The sequence below is a fragment of the Colossoma macropomum genome, unplaced genomic scaffold, assembly GCF_904425465.1.
Source record: "Colossoma macropomum unplaced genomic scaffold, Colossoma_macropomum, whole genome shotgun sequence".
Taxonomy (NCBI): Eukaryota; Metazoa; Chordata; class Actinopteri; order Characiformes; family Serrasalmidae; genus Colossoma; species Colossoma macropomum.
The window spans coordinates 29,354,930-29,379,358 of NW_023494800.1; the positions used below are offsets into that span (position 1 = coordinate 29,354,930).

A 24,429-nucleotide genomic window follows, 5' to 3' on the forward strand; every position below is an offset into this window, starting at 1 on the left:
GAGAGAATAGAAACTAAAAGATAAACGAATGAAATCCCGTTTCTGACTCTTTTCTTTCAAAACTAATTTTTGTTCACCTTTTATACAGTTGTGGGGGCTGTACTGACCCCCGCCCCCCCCCCTTCTGAGGGGGGGTAAAGTGTATTAGACAGGCTAATATCTCCGGCTTTTTCAACTCACTTTTGGCTATAATGAATCGCATTAAGGCGTGACAGCTCTGAAATCCTACATCATTAGGTCGTTCCGGTAGCAGTGAGAATGAATAAGTATTCTCTCTCTCTCTCTCTCTCTCTCTAACCTCTTTAGCCTCGCCCAAACAGGAGTTAATGGCGACTGATTTTATTTATTTATTTCATTAGAGAAAAATCATCTCTTCTTTCTTCTCCTCCTCCTTCTCTTGTAAACGTGTCCGAGCGATAAAAGCAAACATGAAATAGGGAATGTAAGGAAGCCTAATGGCCTGTTAATCCGGGAATGAATAGCGTGTTAAGGAGAATTAAGGTAAATAATTCATTTTTCAGTAAAGAGCATCGGCCTTACATTTGGCTCCACGTGAGGCCAGAAAACATGCAGCACACTTTGCACACTCACTGGGCTGCTTGCAGAACATGCACATCAATAACACGTGCTAAATGCAGCAAGTAAGGCTTAGCATATAGCATATATGCCACATGCACTCTGACAGAGCTTCCAAAAGAATCGGTGCTGTAAATAAAGACTAAAACAAATCTGGATTTAATCTGCGTAGTTTAGACCTTTGGTTTATACTGTACAACAGCTAAATGATGAATAATGCATCATAATACACAACTACATACATAAGGTACAGACTGTAGTCCATCTGTTTCTCTGCATGCTTTGTTACCCTGTTCTTCAGTGGTCAGGACCCCCATGGACCCTCACAGAGCAGGTACTATTTGGGTGGTGGATCATTCTCAGCACTGCAGTAACACTGACGTGGTGGTGGTGTGTCAATGTGTGTTGCACTGGTACGGGTGGATCAGTTTTTAAACACTGTGTCCACTCACTGTCCACTCTATTAGACACTCCTACCTTGTCAGTCCACCATGTAGACGTAAAGTCAGAGACGATAGCTCATCTGCTGCTGCACAGTTTGTTTTGGTCATACTCTAGTCCTTCATCAGTGGTCACAGGACGCTGCCCACAGGACGCTGTTGGCTGGATATTTTTGGTTCTCAGTCCAGCAGCGACACTGGAAGTTTAAGAACTCTGCTGTTCCTGAAGAAATGATTCATCTTGTGAGCCTTTTCTAGTCCTGTATAGGCCTATTTCAACACACCTTTCATGACTTGCTAATAGGATCATGAATATGCAATATTCATATTATATATATATATATATGTGTGTATATATATATATATATATATATATATATATATATATATATATATATGAATATTGCATATATTATGTATATTATATTGCATATAATAAAGCTATCTGTGTGATTTTTGTAGCCAGGGTTTTAGTGAGCTGGTTTTCTTGCTACAAATCCACACAAAAGCGTTCACTGTTTTCCATGGGACTCAACAGGGATGCGCATGCGCAGTATCTCTCTTTCGCTGAGGTCGCATGGAAAGTTCGATTCAGTTTACAGAACCGAGTCTTTCCAACTGTACGTTTCGGTGAGTCGAACCTCCGATTGAACGATTCATTTTTACTCAGTGATGGGTTTACACAACGATTAGTGTCAAATTTATTCGCCTCCGCAAATTCATCAGCTTTATTCTCACCCCCACAATGACTGGAGGAGTCAACTTTATTCCCAGCTTCTCAGTGATTTGCTGAGTCGGCTCTTCTCTCCTCAATAAACTGGAAGCAAGCCACAGAGAGAAGTTTTGTTACAGTGCTGTGTTTTATGTTAGACTATTTCAGGATTTTTAAAATATTTTTTCAGCCTATAGCGTCCAGTGAACCTCAGAACATGATTTAGACTCATTTGGACTAATGAGCCGGTTCGCTCGGTTTATTGAAAGGAATCGGTTGAGTCGATTCGTTCTGGAGTGGGCTGCTCTGAGCTAGCAGGTCTGTACTGCTCACGGCTTTTTTGTTTTTCTGTTTATTTCACTAGTCAGTCACAATTCATTTCCAAAGTCCATTTTAACTATGGCAGATCCAAGAATACGACAGATAAAGATCAAGACTGGGGTTGTAAAACGGTAAGTGGACGAATGACCAGCGTTCTTTCAAACCTTCGTGTGGGTTAGCGTATGTGCTAGTTTTCCCACGCAAGGCCGCGGCTACACCGCGCTGTGAAGGGGCTCTCTTACCGCGAATAGGCGTGCTCTGACGGCAGCGCTCAAAATCTAGTCCGGTATAGCGGAGCATAGCATAGATTGAGGGCTAGAAGCGCGAAACCAGCCGTGCTTCTCTTTTATACCAGGCTGTCGGAGGATTAACGATTAATTTACAATGTACGGTATCAGCAACCGGACAAATAAACGTAACCTCCGTTAAAATGCTGCAGGTTAGCAGTTCGGTTAACGGTAAAAGCCAAGCTACTGTTTTGTAGCATTTCTTACCACAAGGCTTATCTTACAGACAAAGGGGAATTCCACCGATTTTCCAAAATTCCTGCGCAATTCAGTTTTTGAAATGTAACGGTTAAACAGTCATTCAGATTGGTTTGTGTGAAATGGTTCGTTGTAGAAAAGCTTCCAGACTCGGATTTTTTTCAGTGGTGGTGATAGGAACCAGGGGTCGCCATGACTACAGCACAAATATAGACATTTTATTTACTATCCAGAACCACCAGTGAACCTACACGAGTCTTCTGAGTTTATATGAAATGTTGATGATGGGAAAATCCGATAATATATTTTCATTGGGTGCCTCACAACACCCTGCATGCAACTCCCTCCACCATGAATACGTTTTAGACCAAAACTTTGTCACAAAAACTCCTGTAAAACAATATGTCAGTCATCAGGCAGTGAATTCATAACCATTTCATGTAGTAACTTTCTGTGAGGGAGCTTTTATAGGTGGACGTCTGGTTCCTATCACCACCACTGTGAACAATTCTGACCCGGTAAGTTTCTCTAGAACAGAGCGTTTTGCATCAAATCATTCTGAACCACTCTGTTTACATCTTAACCATGAAATTATGTGGAAAGTTTGAAAAATTTGGTGGAGTTTCCTTTAAATTTGTTCCATTTGTGTGGTGCAATGGCTGTTATCTGTCTTATGTCAAGCAAAAACAGATTAAGGAATCAATGGGCCTGTAAAAATAACAGCAGTAATAGATTATGGGCACTACGGATTTGATTAATTACTTGCATTGTTATCTAGCACCTGCTGTCTAATTAATCAGTATCACATGCAACGCCAAATCAGGAGAAGTGTAAAGTAAGTCACATTATGTGGTCAGTTAGGCGAAGTCTTAATGTCACCCAAATAAATTAGAAAAAAAAAACTTGTACCTTAACTGAAACGTCATCGTGTTTATTAGAGAAGTCTTCTTTTACAGCCTAAGTTGTAACATGATTTTCTAATGTCACACAGTAAGTCTCAAAATATGACCTATTGTGCTAGATGAACAGCTAATTGACTGAAGTTAGTTAGGTTTTACTGATTTAACTGTTATAGTATATTGCACTCATTTACACTGACAAGTACTTATTTCTAAGTAGGGTACTTTTGGACTTGGTATTGGCAAGTGCTAAAATATGTAAATGTACTCAACCTGGAAAAATGGTTTTGATGTATCCTGAGGAATTACTCAGGTTTGCTGAGTCATGGTCATCTTTTATGATCTCATCGCTAACAGCATGTGAGGGTAACGTAAATTGTTAATGGTAAACTAGAATGTTTTCCTGCAGATGTAAAAGGCTCTTATGCCACTGTATTGATTGTAAGTGTTGGATCAATCCACTGACGTCCTCTGTTTTGATAGTAGGGCTAAATCCAGGTATGCACTGTCATGCATGATGTTGATGATGATGGTAGGAGGGAGTAAGTTAGTATGGATCACCTGAGCTCTCCCTGCCCTTCTCAGTAGTACAGTAAAGAGAGGCAGGTTTGGAGCCTTGGTGAATTCCTCTGTAGATGTGATGGTTGTTCTGTCAGTGTCATCATCAGAATAGGCTGATGGCTGGTGGCGTTATCATAAGTAGCCTATTACATAGCAAGCTATGGTCCACGCCCTTGCAATCCCACAAAGCTCTTCCTCAATATGTTTTATAGCCTTTGACTGTTCAACAAAGCAGATGGACTTTAAACCTGCTTTCTAGCCAGCTGTTTTATGGGCTGTGCTGCGATGCCTGGATTAAAGGCATATGCCAGTACTTTTCACCCTGGTCTCTTTCTGCCAATCCAGTAGCGCACGATCAGTTAACGAAGGCAATCATTTTAACACCTTTTCCTCAAACTTATTAAAAGCAGAGAAAATCCATTGACTCAGTACGTACTTCTCTGTGCTTACTTTATTCACCCGTCACAATCGTGACATTCTAGCCGACAATTAATTGCCATATAAATAATTACAGTAAACACTGTAATAGACCAATTGTCCAATACATAGTAGCTCCTAACTGATGACAAACACGCATTCAGTGCTATTCACAATCAATAAATAAACATTACTCACCTCTGCCTGCTGAATGTGTTATGAACAAAAATCAAAAAAACACTCGTTACTCATCGCCGCCCTCTGAAGGCCGTCGCACCACGGTCGCGTCGCGTCACAGTATCCAAAAATTCAAAACCATTGTTTTTAATGGAAATACGTGCTGATACCCTGCGTCGACATGAGCTGGCGCTCTGTGACTCTGTGTTCAGTTTCTCAGCGTGCCATGCAGCATTTTTCCATTCCTACTTTAAATTAAAGCTATATGGAGACCACAGAAAGCCACAGTTGATCACATGTGGCTTAAAATTTACACAGAGAAAGGCAGCCTCTTAGGTAAACGTTCATCCTAGCCTTTTTTAGTTTGTATCTTTCAGCTCACAAACAGCCAATTTGTAAAGAAGTAGTAAACTGATAGCAAGTGAGATCAGTTATGCTGAATGCTTTATTTTATTCAGTTTATATGAGTACGAATATAAAAATAAACTGGAATCTGGTGTTTATCGGCTCTGCCTGCCTACGCTGCACAGCACGACGTGGCGCGTCTGGTGTGCGGTGGCCTTAAAGGTGTTTTCAGCAGACATCCGATAAGTGAACATTACTCTCCTCCGTCCTCTAAAGGTCAGATAAACAAACATTACTCACTGCTGCTTTAGGCATGTTATTTTAGTAGTTGTATGAAATAAAAAAGGACCATTAAATGGTTAATTGCAATTGTTTATAAAGGAAATTGTAAGCTAAAATTTCACGATTGTGACAGCTCTCTGTGAAGCCCATGACATGTCTTACTAAATGTGTTGTCTGATTTATATTATTCACCTGTTTTACCTAAACCCAACTGGTGAACACACACCCAGTTCTCATTCTGTTTGCTGCAACTTTAACATAGTATTGTGGAAGTTTTTGGAAATAATTGCAGTCAGCTTAAATAATTGTGATCAGGCGATTATGTAGTAATCGTGACAGGCTTATTCCACTTGAAACAAGCTCACTGTCCCCTAAAGGGGACGGCTGATTCTGTAACCCTGGCTCAGTTTGTACAGACAATATAAAGGCCTAGAAATTGAAGCTACCTCTGACTGCCTTAAACACCCTATCATTGTTCCAGTTCCAATTTGATTACAGAGCAAACAGGCCAAAAAAGCAAAACCATAAACGCAGCCCATCGTTTTCTGGAGATGCACCTTGACAGTAGAAGCCCGCACTATGTTCTCTGGGCTACGACTGATCCAAATGTCACAGAATGAAGGTTAACAAATGGATCTATCACAGGTTTCTCAAACTCCGGGCATGCAGAGATACAGCCCAATTTGGTTTGTTTGCTCTGCTCCAGCACACCTGATCCAGCTTATCAGCTGATTATCAAGTTTAGGTGCATTCACACGTAAGTTAGTGTGTAGAAGAGCAGTGAAACCTCTCACCTCACTAAGCTCTGCAAACAATATTGAATTTCTGCGAACTTTAGTAAACAGCTCTTTGTCTCAGCACGTTAGAACGTAGTATATACGTTACTAGAATTCATTAACGTTAAGAATTGTGAGCATTTTATCTTATTATATAATCATAATGAAACCCATTACCCATTGATAATTGCATCTTTGCTGTTCCAGAGTTGTGTTATTCTAGATAGATTCCATGATCGCAACACATAATGGGGAATTACATGGATTTTGTTTCTGATCGTCAATATTCTTAATCCTGCTTTACACTGTGCGATTACAGCGGTCTTACACGTTTACCACATGTCACACTGCATGAGAGGCAGCAAATAAAATTTAGGCCAAACTCTGTCAGACTGTGCAGTTATGCTTCATATCAGATTAGCCGATAAAGATTTTCTGGTGATAGATTTACGATGCAAGAAAGCTAATGTTCTGCAAGCGCTTTCTCTTTTTTTTGCTGAAAAAATAATGGGGTGGAAAAAAAAACCCCTCAGTGAAATAGTGCCAATGATTTGTCTGAAAAACAAGAATTAAATGGCAGTAAGAAGGAGAGGCTGGAGCTGTTTTTGGCTGGGGAAAAAGGCGACATGTTCATTCTCTAAAGTGAACCTGAGGTCAGTAGGCTAGTTTTTCTGTCTACTATGCAGTAGCTATCTCTGCTATTTCACTGCAGGTCCCTCTACATGTGAACTGAGGGCAGAGCCAGATTCATAACAATTCTTTAAAGCTTCAGATTCTTAAAGCTCCTGTCAGCATGGTTTGAAACGTTTACATTTTAGTTTTAATAGTAAATATGCCACAGAAAAAGCTTAACCAGCATTATATTCAAGAAATATGTATGTAAATCTCAATCTCAAAAAACTCAGAGCTGCTGCTGCTCAGAACTGTGGGTGTGTCAGTGTAAAATGATTGACAGTAGCGCCTCACGGGCAAGGCAAACAACCCGCAACACCGCCATCAGGGTGGCTCAGCCCACCCTGCGGAAAAATAGACCACTTCGCTTTTCTTGAGTGCTTTCTGAACAGTGAGGAAAAAGTGCGAAATGGAGAACCTACTGTCTGATGGTCATTTTAGAGATCTAATTACATATTATAGATAATTTTGGAGAGCTCAGCCTTTTATCCTAGGACAGTAGATCAGAGATATGTCTAAATATTTGAACACGTAGCACTTTACAGTCGTGGGCTGGAGGTTAGGGAACCAGCCCTGTGACCAGAAGGTCGCCGGTTTGATCCCCTGAGTCAACAGTATGTGACTGAAGTGACCTTGAGCAAGGCACCTAACCCCAGCTGCTCCCTGGGTGCCGTGGATAGGGCTGCCCACCACCACAGGCAAGTGTGCTCACTGCCCCTAGTGTGTGTGTTCACTAGTGTGTATGTGGGGTTTCACTGCACGGATGGGTTAAAATGCGGAGGTGAAATTTCCCCATTGTGGGACTAATAAGGTTGCAGGAAAGCACTGTGAGCCTTGGTGTTGGGGAAGTATCTAAAGTAGCTCTAAGCTAACAAATCAGTTTATTCCTACAGTTAAGGTGGACGGCTATCTATTGCACTCCCACAAATGAAATTAATCGCTTATGTTAGGCTACTGCAGCAGGTGGCTAACACAAGTAGGAAGCAGCATCTAGCTACGCTGAGACAGCACTGTAATAAACCTTCATGTCAAGCACCGTTAACAAATTTAGAAAAGTTTAAGTAACCTGTTTGCTGGGAGTTCGTTCATATTTTAACTGGTGACTGATAACTCTGATTGATACTTCGGCAAATCTGACGTCACATGCACCAAATTTAGCCCTGCCCAACTCTTAACTGAACAGATGAAAATGGCAGAAAAAAAGTAACTTAATAAATCTCTTAATTTTATGCATCATTATACCGTAATATATACCGAAACCTTCAGTCATTTTAATTATGCCGTGATATGAATTTTTGCCCATACCTCGTGCTACTGACTAGAACGCATGTAAATCACAAAATTATTATTCTGCTTATTTATGTGAAGTTAATCTAACATGTTGTTTAGTATGGCTGAAAAATGAATCGTTTTTATATCACAATCTAAGAGAGTGCGATTTACAAATCGCAAGAGCTGCAATTTAAAAAAAAAAAACAGTGATAGCCGACATCATCAAAAAGTCTGTCTTAAGTTTTAAGAGTAACGTTTATAACGTAAAATTTCAGAACTGTCTTCATAAGGTGGACCAATCAGAGGGAACTGAACCTCCATGTTTTGTGACATCACAACCACAACTTACTGGCAGTCTGGCTCACTACATTAAGGGATCAAGCCTCACGCTAGTAAAGGTTATTTTGGTCTTGTCCAAAAAAAAATACCTGGACCTTAATTTATAGAATATAATCACAGTTTAAATCGCAATTAGATATTTTATCCAAATCGTTCAGCCCTATTCTGTAGTGTTCTCAATTGTTGATGATTTAATAAAACCCGGAATTTTTTTCCCAGTTTTTATGTTTTGACCCCCCCAAATTATAATTTGAAATCATAGCTAAATAAAAACAAAGCAAGTCATTGTAATATGTAAATCATTTTAACAGCTGGCTTTGTGCTGGATGTCATCATGTATTGTTGTATGTGTGATTTGTGCTTTTGTCTTTTTGTACCTGCTCAGGAATCACAGCTGAAAACTGGCCAAATAGTGCTAAAGCTGAAAAGTGATGTCATGTTATGTTCATGGCCTTATACTGATAAAGATGGTATCAGCCAGCCCTAATGTTTATGCTCAGAGTTATTTATGGCACATCTGGCTGTCCTGTTTCTAAACCGGCTCCCTCTGTATTGGACTGGTCCTGCCGAACCTCAGGAAACTGGCCCAGCGTGACCCCAGACGCGAGACTCTGTAAAGTGCGTGTCCTGCTTGTTGTCCAGCTCTCTGTTATCACTGAGCAGTCGCTATTGATCAGATCAGAGCTGCACCAGCTGCTGTATGTTTTCAGTTCTTTAGCTGCTATAGATTTCCCTCAGCCTGAGCCTTCCAGAGAGGGAGCCGGGTCTTCCACCCCGCGCTCACATTCTCAAGAGCAGCACCTCCTCAGCTGCAGGTCACATTATTGATTTTGTCCACCTTTGGCTGGCGAATTGCTGAATTGCATTTCTTAATTTGTCAGGAGCGTAAGATGTGCAGGCTGATGGACTCGCTCATGGATTGTGCACGTTTTCCCTCTCTCCTCGCGAACGCTCTCTCTCTCTCTCTCTCTCTCTCTCTCTGTTGCTCTCTCTCTCTTTTCTCTCTCTTTCTCTTTTTTTTCTCTCTCTCTTTCTCTCCCCCTTTCTCTCCCTAATTCTCTTTCTCTCTTGTTCTCTCTCTTTTTTCTCTCGCTTTCTCTTTCTCTCTCTCTCTCTCTCAGTTCAGTTCAGTTCAGTTCAACTAATTTCAATTCATTTTAACTCAATGTTGCTTTATTGGCATGACAAATATTAGCACTTGTATTGCCAAAGCGTTTTGCGGGGAGTTTAAGAGAAAAGTAAAGAACATATATGCAAAGCAATAACAGATATAAAGCCATAACAGTTATAACAGGTGTTATAATATTAATAATACTAATAACAGCAGAATGTATGTGTTTTTAGGTATGTATCTCTGACATGGTGTGGTCACACTTTTTCTCTCTCTCTCTCTCTTTCTCTCTCTCGTAGCAGAAGTGTGCAGGTTTTGTTAGTCTGTTCTAGCTCATCTCGCTGAAATCTATATTTAGTACCTATTTTAACACTAATGAGCAGAGAGTATATCAGCCTTCCTTATATGTGTGTCATGTTTAATCAGCAATGCAAACTCCATAATTATTTTCATCGTACTCTGTGCTTGATGGTAGGTTTGGGTGATATGAACTCATGTATATCACAATATTTTCCTGCTTTTGGACCATAATGATTTCACGTGTGATCTCTATATATCAGGGCTGTCAGACTGTTGAAATAATGAACCTTGATTAATCACATTATTTTGCAGTCGAATTGCGTTTGTTTTATCTGCTCAGATGCAGGGTTCACTTGAAACTGAACGTGAAAATCATCTGATGTCAGCAGCATGGACAGTTTCTGGTTTTCTTCACCGACATCCAGTGAGAGCAGCCGTAGTTTCTTCTAAACAATGATAGCCACTAGCAGTGCGCAGCAGCTGGGCTTTAGCCTCAGGGTCAAGCTAGGAAAATATCATCGCTGTCCAGAGAAAAACAAGTATCTCAAATAGTAACTTTACAGTGAAAAAACATAGCCACGAAGTAAAGAAATTTGCGCACGATTAAAACAAAACGAGAGAATGAATGGTGACGAATAAAAGAAACGTGCCTACGACCTGGAAAACGTTCCCTCAAGTTAATTTTTATTTTTACCTCAATCCCCTCCGGGGCTCCGTGGTTTAATCACCAGTGTTGTAGAAACTGGAAAAGAACACCACTTAATATATGCAGACTTCTCTGCTTTGATGAACAGTGGTGAAGATGTTTGTGCACTGAATTTGATCATGATTCTTTAGCGCATTCAGTGCATGGTGATGTCAGATCACACCAGCTTTTGATTTGATTACTTTGGCATGGTTCAAAATTATTTTTAAAAATACACTACAACACAAACATGACTGCAGCACTTCAGCCATTTATCTGTACAGTGTGTATATTATGTAAAAATAGCCTAAGCTTTTTAGTGTTTAAAACAGCTTGACAGCTTTATTTTGGTCCAAAAAAACGAGCAGATGCTTGAACTGAATGCTGTTTTAATTGAGTATAATTGACTATAAACACTCCAGAAGCAATGCAGTGGAATCACTACTATCAGATCACGATGCATGAATGCATGTTTGCGCTGAAGGTAATAAGTAGTGAAGTTGCCTGTCCGCTGTTTAACATACTGATTGATTCTTTTAGCTGTGTCCATCCATAACTACTGCTGCTACCCTTCATAGTGTATCGTCGCGCAGCCTGACCCCAGCCTGTGGTCAGTCTTTTAGCCCAAGACAAAATGACAACGTGAAGACCCCTCTCACCTCATTCTCTGGCCTCCTCATCTCGCTCTTTTTCTCTCTCAAGCTTTCTCTTTTTCCTTCCACTCTTTCAGCCCTTCAAGGCTCAAATAAGCCTCATGTATTTTTATTTATTTATTTATTTGTGTGTGTGTGTGTGTGTGTGTGTTGTAATGCAGCTGCCCGATTCAGGCCTAGCTCAGCGGATGCCCTTAATAAAATGACAACAGTAATTTGCTTTTGTCACCGGGTGCTGCCGGCGGCTCGGGTGCCTCAAAAATACAGTATTAGAGGAGAGCGAATGTGTGTGTCGCCTCTAATTCTTTTCTCTATTTTCCAGAGAGATGCTTTTTCCATTATGGTGAGGGAAACCGTGCTGGCAGCCCCATTTAAAAGTCCAGCCCGGCCCAGCCCGGCCCAGCCCCACCCCTGCTATAAGGAGCCCCCCCACCATCCCGTCTCACCCGGGCAGAAATAAGAAATTAACATCAGCGTGGCGCGGTTTCATTAGCCTGTCCTTCAGTTTCACTGGAATTATTCAACACCTTTCGCCTTCGCCAGCCACCCCTACCCCCACCCTCCCACAACCCGTCCATCTATCTCTCCACCCTGCCTTCCTTTCATCTTTCCCTCACCAGCTCGTCTCCGAACAGGCGTGTGAGAGAGAGGCGGCCTCACCTGAGCATATGTGGAGTATTAAAGCGGCGCGTGTCGATAGAGGCCTGTTAAATAAAGCGTAATTGATGTAAAATATGAGTGAGAGTTGCGGGCGGATCTGCAGACCCTGCCGGAATGTGTCTGATTAATGAGGAAGAGCCTCACACGTACGCGCACGCACACACGGCTGATTTTATGAAAAATGAATTCCGCGACGCCATGTCATCCGGACGAGCGGCGGCGGGCAGACGGAAAAAGACTATTAGCCCGAATCATTATCAATAGTGATATTTTCAAACTCCATTACGACCATCGCTGCTCGAATTTATTCAATGCATTTAGTTCATTTGGCCGTAATTGATAAATAATCAAAATTTATCAATGTTCCCGCGGCCCGTTTTCAGTAACAATCAAGTAAAAGTGGCCCATTTGCCACCTGACTTAGTCCAAATTAGGGGCTAAATTGATGATCAATTAATCCTACAAGGGGCAGTACAGTGTGTGTGTGTGTGTGTGTGTCTGTGTGTGTGTGTGTGTGTGTGTGTGTGTGTGTGTGTCAGATAAATGGAGTTAAGAGACAGATTAGCGTAGCGATCAGGAAGTAAGTGAAGCGCTGCTGCTCTGTGTGAGCGTGTGCGTACCGTACAGTGCTGTGGCTAACAAGCATGTAGCTGTGATTGACGCTTGCAACAGACACAGATAAACGACAGGAGGAAGATGTGTAGCCTTCCAGTGCCTGGAATTTCAGCCTCTATGTGACTTGGATAGGGATGCGGACTGAAGTTTCATCCGGAGGGGGGGAGTTTTAAATACAAATCAGCCACATTTTAGCAAATCACAGCCACAGAGAGGGGATTTGCCGCTCTCAGCCACCCCCTTTTACCAGCATGAAAGGCGATTGACAGCCATGTTTACTTTAGTTTTTAACTGATGATAATTTTTCTTTTTTCTTTTTTTTTAATTTTCACAATTATTTTTCAAGAATTTACACTTCACCTAGATTCATTTAAATTTTGAATGATTCAGAATATAAAAAACAAATGTTTTTAATGAAGCTAAAAATGAAATACTACAAGGTAAAGAAATATCAGATGGTTAGATTAATATTATTATATTAACTAGGTTTTGTGTGCAATCTGGCAACCCTGATCAGGTTTCTGGCTCAGGCTGGACACACGCAGTACAGCAGCATCTTTTTAACCAGCATCTTAAAAATGAAAACGTTTTTTTCTGAACTGAAGTCATCAGTGAATCATAGGACCTCCAGTGAGTCCAGTGTGCAGAGCTACTGTGCGCTCTGCTGGTGGTGAGTTAGCATTCAGCTTTGCGTGGGCTCATAGAAGTGGTCCATCTGTCTGTTACTCTGTTTGCTTTATTTTTCAAAACATTTTAGATTTTGAATTTAGTTTGACTACTATGAAATATCTGGATACATACATGTGAATGGAGGAGCTGTTCACACCACGGATTATTAAAGGGAAAAATACAGAGCTTTTTATGTTTGAAAATGGCCAAAAAATGGGAATATTTGATGCTATTGTAATCTGACATTCCAGAAAAGTGCAGACGAATCAGTGATATCAGATCATGACGCCTTAAGTTTTAACATCCCAGGTAATGAGTAGGAAGGGTTACTGTTTTATATTAGACACATTTTTCAACCAATAATGTTAGTTTTTCTTCTTCCTGCTGAGTAGAAATCTATCTGTGATGACTAACCATCGTGGTCTTTATATTCTGATGTATGCCACATCACTATGTTCATTAAATTTTCATTATTACACGTTTTTTATGTTTCTTCAACATTCATTCGACAGTGCACTATATATTCATTCATTTTCATTACTACAGTTACTGTATCATAATTAAATATGACCTACCAAGGAGTGACATTTACGCTCTGTGTGGTGGTGGCCATAGTTAAGGAACGTAACAGTCCTATATTTTACTGCATTATGTGTGGGTGTGTGTGTGTATATATTATATAGTATATATATATAATATATATATATATATATAAATAAACGTATATCACATTAATATATCAGTATTAATTAATTAATTAATAACCTTTACCACTCATTTATGATACACAATAGGACCTTAGGGACTGTGTTGTACCTTTAAGGTTACATGTACATTATTTTAACAGAAATGTACACTTTTTAAGGAAAATAGGAAAGGAATATTGTGCACACTTATGAATTCACTAATGAATACACTAAAATATTCAGTCCACCAATAACAAAGCCTTATGGATATGTTATGACGTATGGACCTATAAAAATGCTCCAAAATTAGTAGAAATAAAACCTCATTATACAGCTGTACAATGAAGTTAATGATATTTTTCTCTCTTTCTGTATGTTTACTGTAATTTAGAGATGTTCGGTTCTGATTCAAGAATAATATGGAGATATAAAGAATAGCAGTGAGAAGCAAGTGAAGTATTTGATGCTTAAACTTCTTGAAAGAATGAGCTGGGCATCCAAAACATTGTTAAAAGAAAGATTGCAAAGATTGTTCCTATATATTAAAATTTGTACTTAAAGTTTTATTTTATTTTTATATGTATTTATTTTGGTGTACAAACAACGTCTGGTTGAAATAAATCTGTATTATTTAATTGATGTTAGTTATTTTAAGTAACATTTCCCAGTTTAACTGACCAAATTCACATCATGGCAACACAGTAATATTTGAAGATAAATCTGTAAATAATGTGTTTTTTTTTTCCCCTTTTTCCCTTAATCTGTATACTGTTGTCAGAGTAAGTATTTTAAAGCTAATTAATAAAATATACATATTTTCCATGTAGTGTTTTGTTGTTTTGGTTCACATTTTTAAAGTTTACAAGGAAAACATTAAAGTGAAGAGTTTCATCAGTTGAAACAAATCTCATTATTTTGTTTCAAATAAAAAGGCTGAGAAATTATAAATAATGGTAATGAGAAACGCACATCGACACACTGCGTTAACAAGGATTAGGTTTTTATAAAATGGCACAAAACTTTAATGTAGAAAAATGAGCTCCACAAACTTTTCTGCTGTACCTTATTGAACTCAGATTGATCTGCTAGTTTATATGAACGTTGTTTATCGGCGTGATGCTTATGGGCCTGTTTTGAGGCTGTTTCTCGTGAATTTTGACCATCTTTGTCTGTCTGTCTGCAGGTTGGCTAAAGAGGAGGTGTTGTATATAAAGGAGGCGAAGCAGCAGGAGGAGAGGATCGAGCGGCTGAAGGCCGAGGCGGGGGATGAGTATCTCATCAAGAAACAGGTCAGTGTTTCGGGCCGAGTGACCAGGTTTGGGGTCTCTGTGATATTTACTCATTTTTTTTTAAGAGTTTTGAAGCTGTTTTCATCCTGTGCCCCACCCCCAGCAGAAACCAGAACAGTGCAAAATGCTGCACAACTCAAACTCAAAAAACAATGTTGGAAAATATGTATACATTATGTATATCTGATATTAATCAGCTGGAGTGCTGTGAATAATCATGATTTATTGCTCCCTTTAAAATGCATTCAGCGGAGTTTTCCATTTGAGAAGCGCGAAGCAGAGTGTGGAATAGTCCAATTAAAAATGCATGAATATAAATAATGAAATACTGTTTGAAAGCTTTGTTAACAGCAGTTTATTCAGCGGCTCAGAGTTGTTCATTCCAGTGTTTGGTTAATGTTAGGAATGAAGGAAGTAAACTAAACTGTGGAAAGCTTGGTCCTCCCTGTAGTACTATCCATTAGTTGGATCTCTGACTTGAACTACGTTTTCACCACTTACACAAATCCTTAGCTTGTTTTACTGAGGATAGACAGTTAAACAGTTAATAGCAGTATAGTCTGTTCCTGGCTCACACTTCTGTAAGACTTTAATTTGGCAGTGGAGTGTAGAATTAGTGGAATGAGTCCAAATTAGTGGAAAGAGTCACACAATGAAGTTCTCATTAACAGTAATCAGATGAACAGAGAAGGTGGAGGTGTAGTGCAGGTATGTACAGTAGAGCCTGACCGATATTTCGGCCAGTGTTGGCATCAGTATTGGAGAACACAGCTGAAAATGACTGAGTTTCTCAAAACAAGAGGTGAAATAATTTGTCAAAAGTGAGTTGCTTGTGTTGTTTAATATGTCTGTGTCTAATTAAAGGTTTTAATTGCTTTATGAGCTAATGGGGGATGAATGGGGGTTCTGATGGGGAATACGATGATTTACACGATAGTAAAAGTGCATTTCTCCACCATAGTTCTTCACATCTCTCTCTCTCTCTCTCTCTCTCTCTCTCTCTCTCTCTCTCTCTCTCTCTCTCTCTCTCTCTCTCTGTATCTAATCTCACATCTGGACTGGATGCGGAAAAAGCTTTGCTTTGATGTGTGTGTCTGATGGTGTTACCTGAGACGTCCTCACACCAGAGGGGCCGATCGTAGGGCTGAGTGTGTGTATGTGTGTGTATGTCTGTGGTTTGCTGTGCTGGGTGTGTGTGATGGGTTTGCTACTGTGTGTGTGTGTGTGTTGTGACAGGTCGATAAGCCAATACAGCATTCACTCGTCTCTGAGAACAGCTCTGGGGATGTAACCCTCACACACGTCTCCTTTTGTATTTGATGGGTTACCCACACACACACACACACACACACACCCCGAAATAGGCCTGAACGGTCTGGTTAAAATATCAGTACCACATCACTAGGGATACACCAAAATGGAAATTCTCAGCTGGCACCACCTGTATTAGCTGTATAAAAGAATATATATAAATAAAATTACATTTAACTGTATATATATATATATATATATATATATATATATATATATATATATATATATATACCAAAGTAGCCCTACGCTTTTATATGTTTACAGTTAGCTTATTATTTATTATTAATTATGTTGTAAACATCTTAATCATTAATAAGCAGTTATAACTTGGACTGGGTTTTTGTTAATTTTTTACATTATTGATACCAATACTGTGGTATTGAAAACTCCTGAACAATACATTTATCAATACCTTTTTTCATCACAAATCAAGAGGGTGTGGCTTAAACCAGAAATGAATGTGAGAAACCAAATGTGGGTATATTCACTGACCACAGTGGACCACAGAGTGATCAAGCAGCGCTTCATTAATAACATGCGTGCAGAATTTAATTTAGACAGCCATCCAGCAGTCTAGATTATGAAACAAGCGCACCTATTGGCTTAGAGATAGTCCAACAGCCTAGATACTGCAATCTGGTATTGATTGAGACAGTATAGGTAGTATTGAAGAAATTCAGTACTGTAATATTAAATTTCGATACCCTGTACTAGTTATAACACACAAATAAAAAAAGGATAACTCTTCTCTACTTATATTTGGTTCACTGTTCCTTTTATAACTGCTTTTTATTGATTAAGGTGTTTATAAAATTAATAATCATTACTAAACTAATTACTATACATAAACTCTCTCTAATTGTGATTTTTCTTATTCGTATTTTGACTGTGATTTAAACTGCAATGTTTTTCTCTAAATTAAGATTCAAGCCTGTGTTTTTGGCCACTCGTTCAGGTAGTTCACAAGCTCTGTGTCATTACGTTCACTTTCCCCACTTAAGACAACATTGTTGATGATTAAAAACTCTTTCAAATTTCATTTTGAGTATTAAAAATGATTAATCTCTCAGCCCTACACAGAAAATAAGGGTAACTGGCTCGTTGTCAGCTTTGTGTTTTCTCCTGGATTGTGATCTGTTCCAGCCCGACGGTTTTCTTGTCCAGAACAAGCCTCATATTTTGCTCGGTGTTGTTTTAATGTTTGTGTAATGAATCTCTCTTCTTTCCTCTGTGTGTGTGTGTGTGTGTGTGTGTGTGTGTGTGTATGTGTGCGATCATGTGTGTACGGACAGATGGAGGTGCTGCAGGAGTCCAGAATGATGATTCCTGACTGTCATCGCCGTTTAGCCATGGCTCATGCTGACCTGCAGCAGCTCCTGGTGAGCTCTCGCACATTTTCTCACTTAGAAGGCGCACACAGGGAGAGGTTTCTGTTACAGTATTATGGGAATATTCCTTTATTCCTCGGTGCGGAAACTAAACACATCTACTCTGTACCAGATGGGCCGAGGAGTACATACTGGTCTCGTTAAGTCTCAGGAAAATGCATGTTTAAAACTGAAAGCACACAAAGGAGAGGTAACATTAGTACTGCACACCCATCATGAATAACATCAGTAGGAAATAATATTAAAGGTTTATTGCTACATCCGATTTCTTTTAGGGCCTGACCAACAGAGATGCACTGATACAGGCATCATCAGCCAATGCGGTGTCCGCTATTTTTCATTTACATATCTGCCGATGCATTAACATTCATACAACGTTGAAATTAGAACTAGATTCACCTGCATGAGTGTTAAAATGAGGTAAAATGAATAAAAATGCAGCTATTTTAGCGTGGTAACCCAGCGTCGTCCACATGTTCTGCTCTTCTGGACTTCGGTGATTGCATCATCATTGCTGATATGTTATTATATATTATTTTTTTAGGCAAATCTGCTGATACCGACGAGTTCACTATCATTGTGCATTCCTACCAATCAGTATAATGGTCGGCCAGTAATTTAAGCCACTGTTTTTTATTGCCATCATCAAAAATAACACTGATTTTAGATTCAGGTGTGATAAATGAGAATTGACAATCAAATCTATCAGTTAAGCACTGTTTAACTAAAAGTATTTGCATGTTATATTAAAATAATCATTTATATAAGCTGGCATGTGGTTATCAGAATTTTTAGCCCACTTTTTATATCAGTCACAAAATGTTTAATTTGGTTGGGCCGTAATGTCTAAAGCGAGTCGACCACTGGCCCGTCTTACCCTACATTTTGCCCTCCCATTGCAGACATTACAGATTGATGGATTGGCGATTATTTGTCTTATTTTATATATTTTTCAAATAACCAAAATGTGTAACCATAAACACATTATTGCTGCTCAAAACTGACATACAGAAAGCTACATTTATTATTTTTTACAGGTATTTTTTTTCCTAAATACATTGTGATTTCATAAGATTAGACAATTGTTATATTTAATTTTTTATATTTGCACATGCCCATTGGTAAGACTTTTTAGAGTGGGAGGAGTTTGAGGGCTCCACTCTTTACTTTTTCTGTCTTTTTAATGATGTGGATGTTCTTTTTGTTTTTCTGACCAATATTGTGACTGCAGTATAAAACGCAATACAAATGAAGGTCCAGCCCTGTTTTTTGGCCAAAAGATGAGAATATCCAGGACCACCACTGAGCATACTGTGCAAGACTGGCAGTTACATACAAATAGAAGCAAAGCAGTTGGGTTTCACTGTTGTTGATCTGTCTTTCCGTGATGAAACGTAATGAATTCCCAAATAATGATTACAGTGCGCATCCCTAGTTGTTAATTAGGCCGTGATCATAATTGCAGCTCTTACGATTTGAAAATTGCACCCTTTTAAATTGAGATTTTGATGTGAAAATGATTAACCTTTCAGCCCCATCTCTTCCCTGGTGTTTCCTCCTTAAAGACACATTTTAACAAGGTATTTGTAGAATTAAGTCAAAGTCAGGCTGTAGTCAGTCAGTTCGCGTTTTTGTCCTGAACTTCCTGCAGTTAAGCCTCCAGTTGGCTTATTTAAAACCTTGTCTGAAAAATCTTACCTGAGGCACACAGACACACACAGTTAAGAGGACCCTGTGATTAACCAGAAAGGTGTGTGTGTGTGTGTCCTGTCTGTCTGTGAGACATGTAGAGAGCAATGTCCACATGCTGTCTCTCCCTGCTACTTCCTCCATCCTGACATGCAGAGGAAGCGGAGGATCGGAGACAAGAGGGTTACGGTAATTAGTTGGGAGGAGGGTCATAGAACAGAGCTCAGGTGTGTGTGAAGGAGCATATATGTGAACATTGACAGTATGGTATACATTTCTGTGCAGAAGTCAGAGACTCGATTTCCAGTCCGAACAGCCATTAAGTACAAGTTATTAATTTTATCAGGAGAGATTTCTGAGGAGTTTAGATCTGATAATCCACACAAGTAAGGAAAGAGAAAGTGTGGTCAGGAGGGACAGGGATGCAGCCTCACTTCCTGCTCTAAAATGCAGGGGCGTGGCTACAATAAAGCTCTGCCTACAGACTAAACCTGTTTTGGTAATGACAAGCATTTTTGCATAGTTTTTTTTATTTAAAAATTAAACTCACAATAAATCTAAATCTTTTCACTTCACTTTAAATGAAATCAATTTTTTTTAAAGAAACATTTTGTATTATTTTTCAAAAGTGTAAATTTAGGGGTTAGGATTTGAAAATACTCTATAAAGTGTTCGGCCCTTAGCATTGTATTTCATTCTATTTAAGGCGGTGTCAGAATGAAAATATATATATATATATATATATATATATATATATATATATATATATATATATATATATATATATATATATATGTATGTGTATATGTGTGTGTGCGCGTGTGTATTATTATCTTTTTTAGTAAATTTTTTGCACTTCTGCTAATATTGGAGTTTTTATGTATAATGTCTTCCACTCAGCCCTGAACACGTTCACACACTTATTTAATTGCATACATCAACCAGTTGTGAAGGAGGACAGGATTTCTGGCCTGTTGCACTGCAGCAGGGAAGTGGCTGAGCTGACATACATCAATCACCACCTTCTTATCTGATGAATTAACAAATAAGAATAAAGCGGCTAATTGAACGAAGGCACTACTAAATACCACTGCACTATTAAATGTCAGTCAGGAATACACAGGTGAGCAAAATTGGCATCAAATGAAAATGCACTGTTTTGTACAGCATAAATATGAAGATGTTAAATCTATAGTCTCGAACAGGGGCTCACTGATTTATACCAGGAGCAGGGCTTGACCGATATGAGAACTCTGTGGCTGATACTGATTTAAGGGGAATGAAAATTCTAACGGCTGATTGATTTTTCTTATGTTTCTGTTATTTTAATTTTACATTCCAATCATTTTACTTAACAGTGCTTTACTGACCTGATAGGATTGTTCTAACTCATCAAACTTATAAATGCAAATAAACAACAGAAGCTTACAGTCTTAAATTACACACATGTTTTAGCACTGGGTGCAGAGCTACCCAGAATTCTGGCTTTGGTGTCTGTTAATTATTGCTTACTTTTCCTATTTTGTCAATTGTTCTCTTAAAGAAATAGGTTATTAGCGCTATACAGTCTTATATGAACATTTGAGTGCCCCGATCAAATTAGATGTTTTTGTAGATTTTTTTTTCTTTTTTTAATGAAAATGTGTAAAATGTTAATGGACAATTACTATTTCTTTGCAGAATTCGTAAAAAAAGGAAAGGCACAATTGCTGTTTATTTGCAGAATTCATAAAATTTTAATTTGCAATAACTGTTCATTTGCAAAATTGGTCAAATTTGAATGTACAATTACTGTTTATTTGCAGAATTTGTCAAAATTTTATGCACAATTACCATTTATTTGCAGAATTTGTCAAATTTTAATGCACAATTGCTGTTAATTTGCTGAATTTAACCTAATGGAAAAACTGAAGTTAACAGATTTTGCCAGTTTGTTGAACATAGCAGACAAAGACATTTAGCACTAAAATTTAAATCTGTTATTTAAGTATTTACTCTTTATATGAAGTATTATTTCACTTACAAAATCAGCAGAACATCTAATTTGATCAGGGGTGTTCAAACTTTTGCACCCTTCTGTAACATATATACATGCTAAAGTGTGAATCCAGCAATGCCACAACAGAAAAAGTCAGTAATTATCAACAATATTTTTGTCAACACTGATAAAACAGCGGGCGGCACGGTGGCGCAGTGGGTAGCGCTGTCGCCTCACAGCAAGAAGGGCCTGGGTTTGATTCCCGGCCGGACGACCGGGGTCATTTCTGCGTGGAGTTTGCCTGTTCTCCCCGTGTCTGCGTGGGTTTCCTCCGGGTACTCCGGTTTCCTCCCACAGTCCAAAGACATGCAGTCAGGCCAACTGGACATGCTAAAATTGCCCCTAGGTGTGAGTGTGTGTGAATGTGTATGTCTGTCTGTCTGCCCTGCAATGGACTGGCGACCTGTCCAGGGTGTATCCTGCCTTCCGCCCAATGACAGCTGGGATAGGCTCCAGCACCCCACCACGACCCAGAAGGATAATCGGTTTAGATGATGTATGTATGTATGTATGTATGTATGTATGATAAAACAGCGAGCCGTCAGTATCAGCCAACCGATATATCGATGGCAGCAAACTGAACGGCTGGACGTTTTCACAGATTCAGCTGATTTAGCTTTCCGTATGAAGGCCTGTGCTCTGATCGTTTCGGCTCACCAGCAGCATCGTCACGGCTGCTGGTCTCCGCCAGTGATCGATCAGCATTGACGTGACCTCCGCTTTCCTAACCCGCCATCACATCTGCACAGCGTGAGAATCGCAGCACACAAAGGCTTTTATTCCGCTTTGTTCATCGGATATTTTATCCTTTTTGGCAATCGTGCTTCACCAAAGCTGAGCTGATTCGTCGTGAGGTTAATTACGCGTGCTGTGAGCCTAGTTCGGTCATCTTCATCATATTAGGTCATAGGTTCATTTAATGTCTGTTCAAAACTGACCAATTTTCCAAGTTTCTTTGTGAGGTTTTTATCTTTTCAGAGCAAGATTTAAGATAATTCCAGTTTTTGTTGGGCAAGAAGGTATTAATGGAGAAGATCAAATCTATTTACAGTGATTTTCTGCCTTGAGATCTGATCACTTCACGCGCCCGACGTTCTGCGTGTTGATTTTATTAGAACCTAATTATTGACGTTCTGCAGCTTTCTCAGTCACTGTGGAATCAGCAGCTCTGCTCATTATTCTGGACACATCTGACATTTTTAACAGCTTCCTACAAAATAATTGAAATATTTGAAGTTGTAGCATCATAAAATCATTTTATAGTGGTATCTGAAATAAATTGGTCTTATTATTGAAAACAGTGATTCCAAACTTGTGTACTCATGTGTTTTCACACTAACATGTAACTGTAATGGTGCAATAGATTAACACCAAGGATTAAACTGATTAAACCATTTTGGAACCTCAGACATTTACATGTCATGCCTGTGGAACCTGTTCAAATAGTGATTTGTTGAATTACGTTTCTGTAAAAATGACCAAGTATTTGGTTTATATTATAAATGAATGTGTTAAACAAAATAAACATTTCTTACTGCAGCCCTTTAAGGATATTAACAAACATCAAATAAACATTACTCACCACTGCCCTCTAAATGTGTTAACCTCAAATAAATTTTACTCACTGCTGCACTCTAAAGGTGTTCTTAACAAGCATCTAAACATTACTCACCAGCGCCCTCTAAAGGTGCTATTACAAACATCACAGAAACGTTACTCACTGCTGCCCTCTAAAGGTTTTAACAAACATCAAATAAATGTTACTCATTGCTGCCCTCTAAAGGTTTTATTAACAAATATCAAGTAAACAAATGTCTCTCACTGTCGCCCTCTAAAGATGTTAAAACATCAAATAAGCGTTACGCACCGTTGCACTGTGTTAACTACAAATAAACGTTACTCACTTAAGCCCTCTAAAAGTTTTATTAACAGACATTAAATAAATGTTATTCACCGCTGCCCTCTGAAGGTGTTAACAAACATAGAATAAACATTACTCACCTCTGCCCTCTAAAGGTGTTAACATAAAAATGTAAGGTACTGTTGTAAAAGCTAACATCTGTGTAAAAATCAGTTCATCTAATAGGTGATAAATAATCAGGTGATTATGTAATAATTATGAGAGGCCTAACATCAGTCTAAGTCGTGTGGTGATGTCTGTATCATTGTGATATTCCCAGATGTCTGTCGGTGATGTCTGTCTGATTGGCAGGATTCTGTGTTTCAGGAAACGGAGGAGGATCTGGCAGAAACAGAGGAATACAAGGAGGCCAGAAGCATTTTAGACTCTGTCAAGCTGGAAGGATGATGTAAACACACAGCACACACAGTCCCGAGTGTCCATTCCATTTGTCAGGACTTGTTAAGAAGTGTCGATTCAAGCCAGATGTCTCTTCCTCCCTCTCTCTCCCTTTCTGTATTTATTTTTAACTCACGGAATGACGTGCCACCTGATCCTTAACGTTCTCTGATGATCAAATTTACACAAAACATCAAATAAACTTCCTTTCTTACGACACCGTTTCAGCGCCATTTGTTCTCATTTGCTTGTGTTATCAGGTGACGCGTTCTTGACTGACGCGGCCTCTCGGAGCGTTTCAGTGCGGTTGTGCTGCGCTCAGTTATTCTATCCCTCTATAGCGGGGCTGCCAAATCTGAACTGTGAGGACCTTTGAGTTGACCTGCCACAAGTAACCACAACCCCACTCACTCCTCCAATGAGAGAACTTACTTTTATACTGTGCTTAACTTTAAAGCTGCACTATGTCATTTTTGGGGGTTTTGGAGACCTCTCTGGTGGAAATGTGTAACTGTACGCCAGGGGCGGAAGAATTTTGGAGTGGGGGGTTCAGGATGGGCAGTATTTAAGTGTCGTGATATTTTTGAAAGGCATTTTCATGATATTCAATAAGCATCATGATATTTAGTTTTAAGAATTTTCCTGTAGTAGCACATATAAAAATACTCTAACAATAATAAAATTTAGTGATTTTTATTCAGTGTTTCAGAAAGTGGCGCTACTTTCAATTAAACAGGCCTAATTATGCTCATGTTGTAT

The 24,429-nt window shown here is 39.1% G+C and overlaps 1 protein-coding gene across 1 annotated transcript; it reads left to right on the forward strand.

Annotated features, from left to right (window-relative positions):
- The first annotated feature begins 2,009 nt into the window (after nucleotides 1-2,009).
- Nucleotides 2,010-23,887, forward strand: tbca (tubulin cofactor a). The gene is made up of 4 exons (XM_036588034.1): nucleotides 2,010-2,180; nucleotides 14,837-14,942; nucleotides 17,549-17,635; nucleotides 23,599-23,887. Exons 1-4 carry the CDS (start codon nucleotides 2,128-2,130, stop codon nucleotides 23,677-23,679), a joined length of 327 nt encoding a protein of 108 aa, XP_036443927.1. The 5' UTR covers nucleotides 2,010-2,127; the 3' UTR covers nucleotides 23,680-23,887.
- Nucleotides 23,888-24,429: the final 542 nt, after the last annotated feature.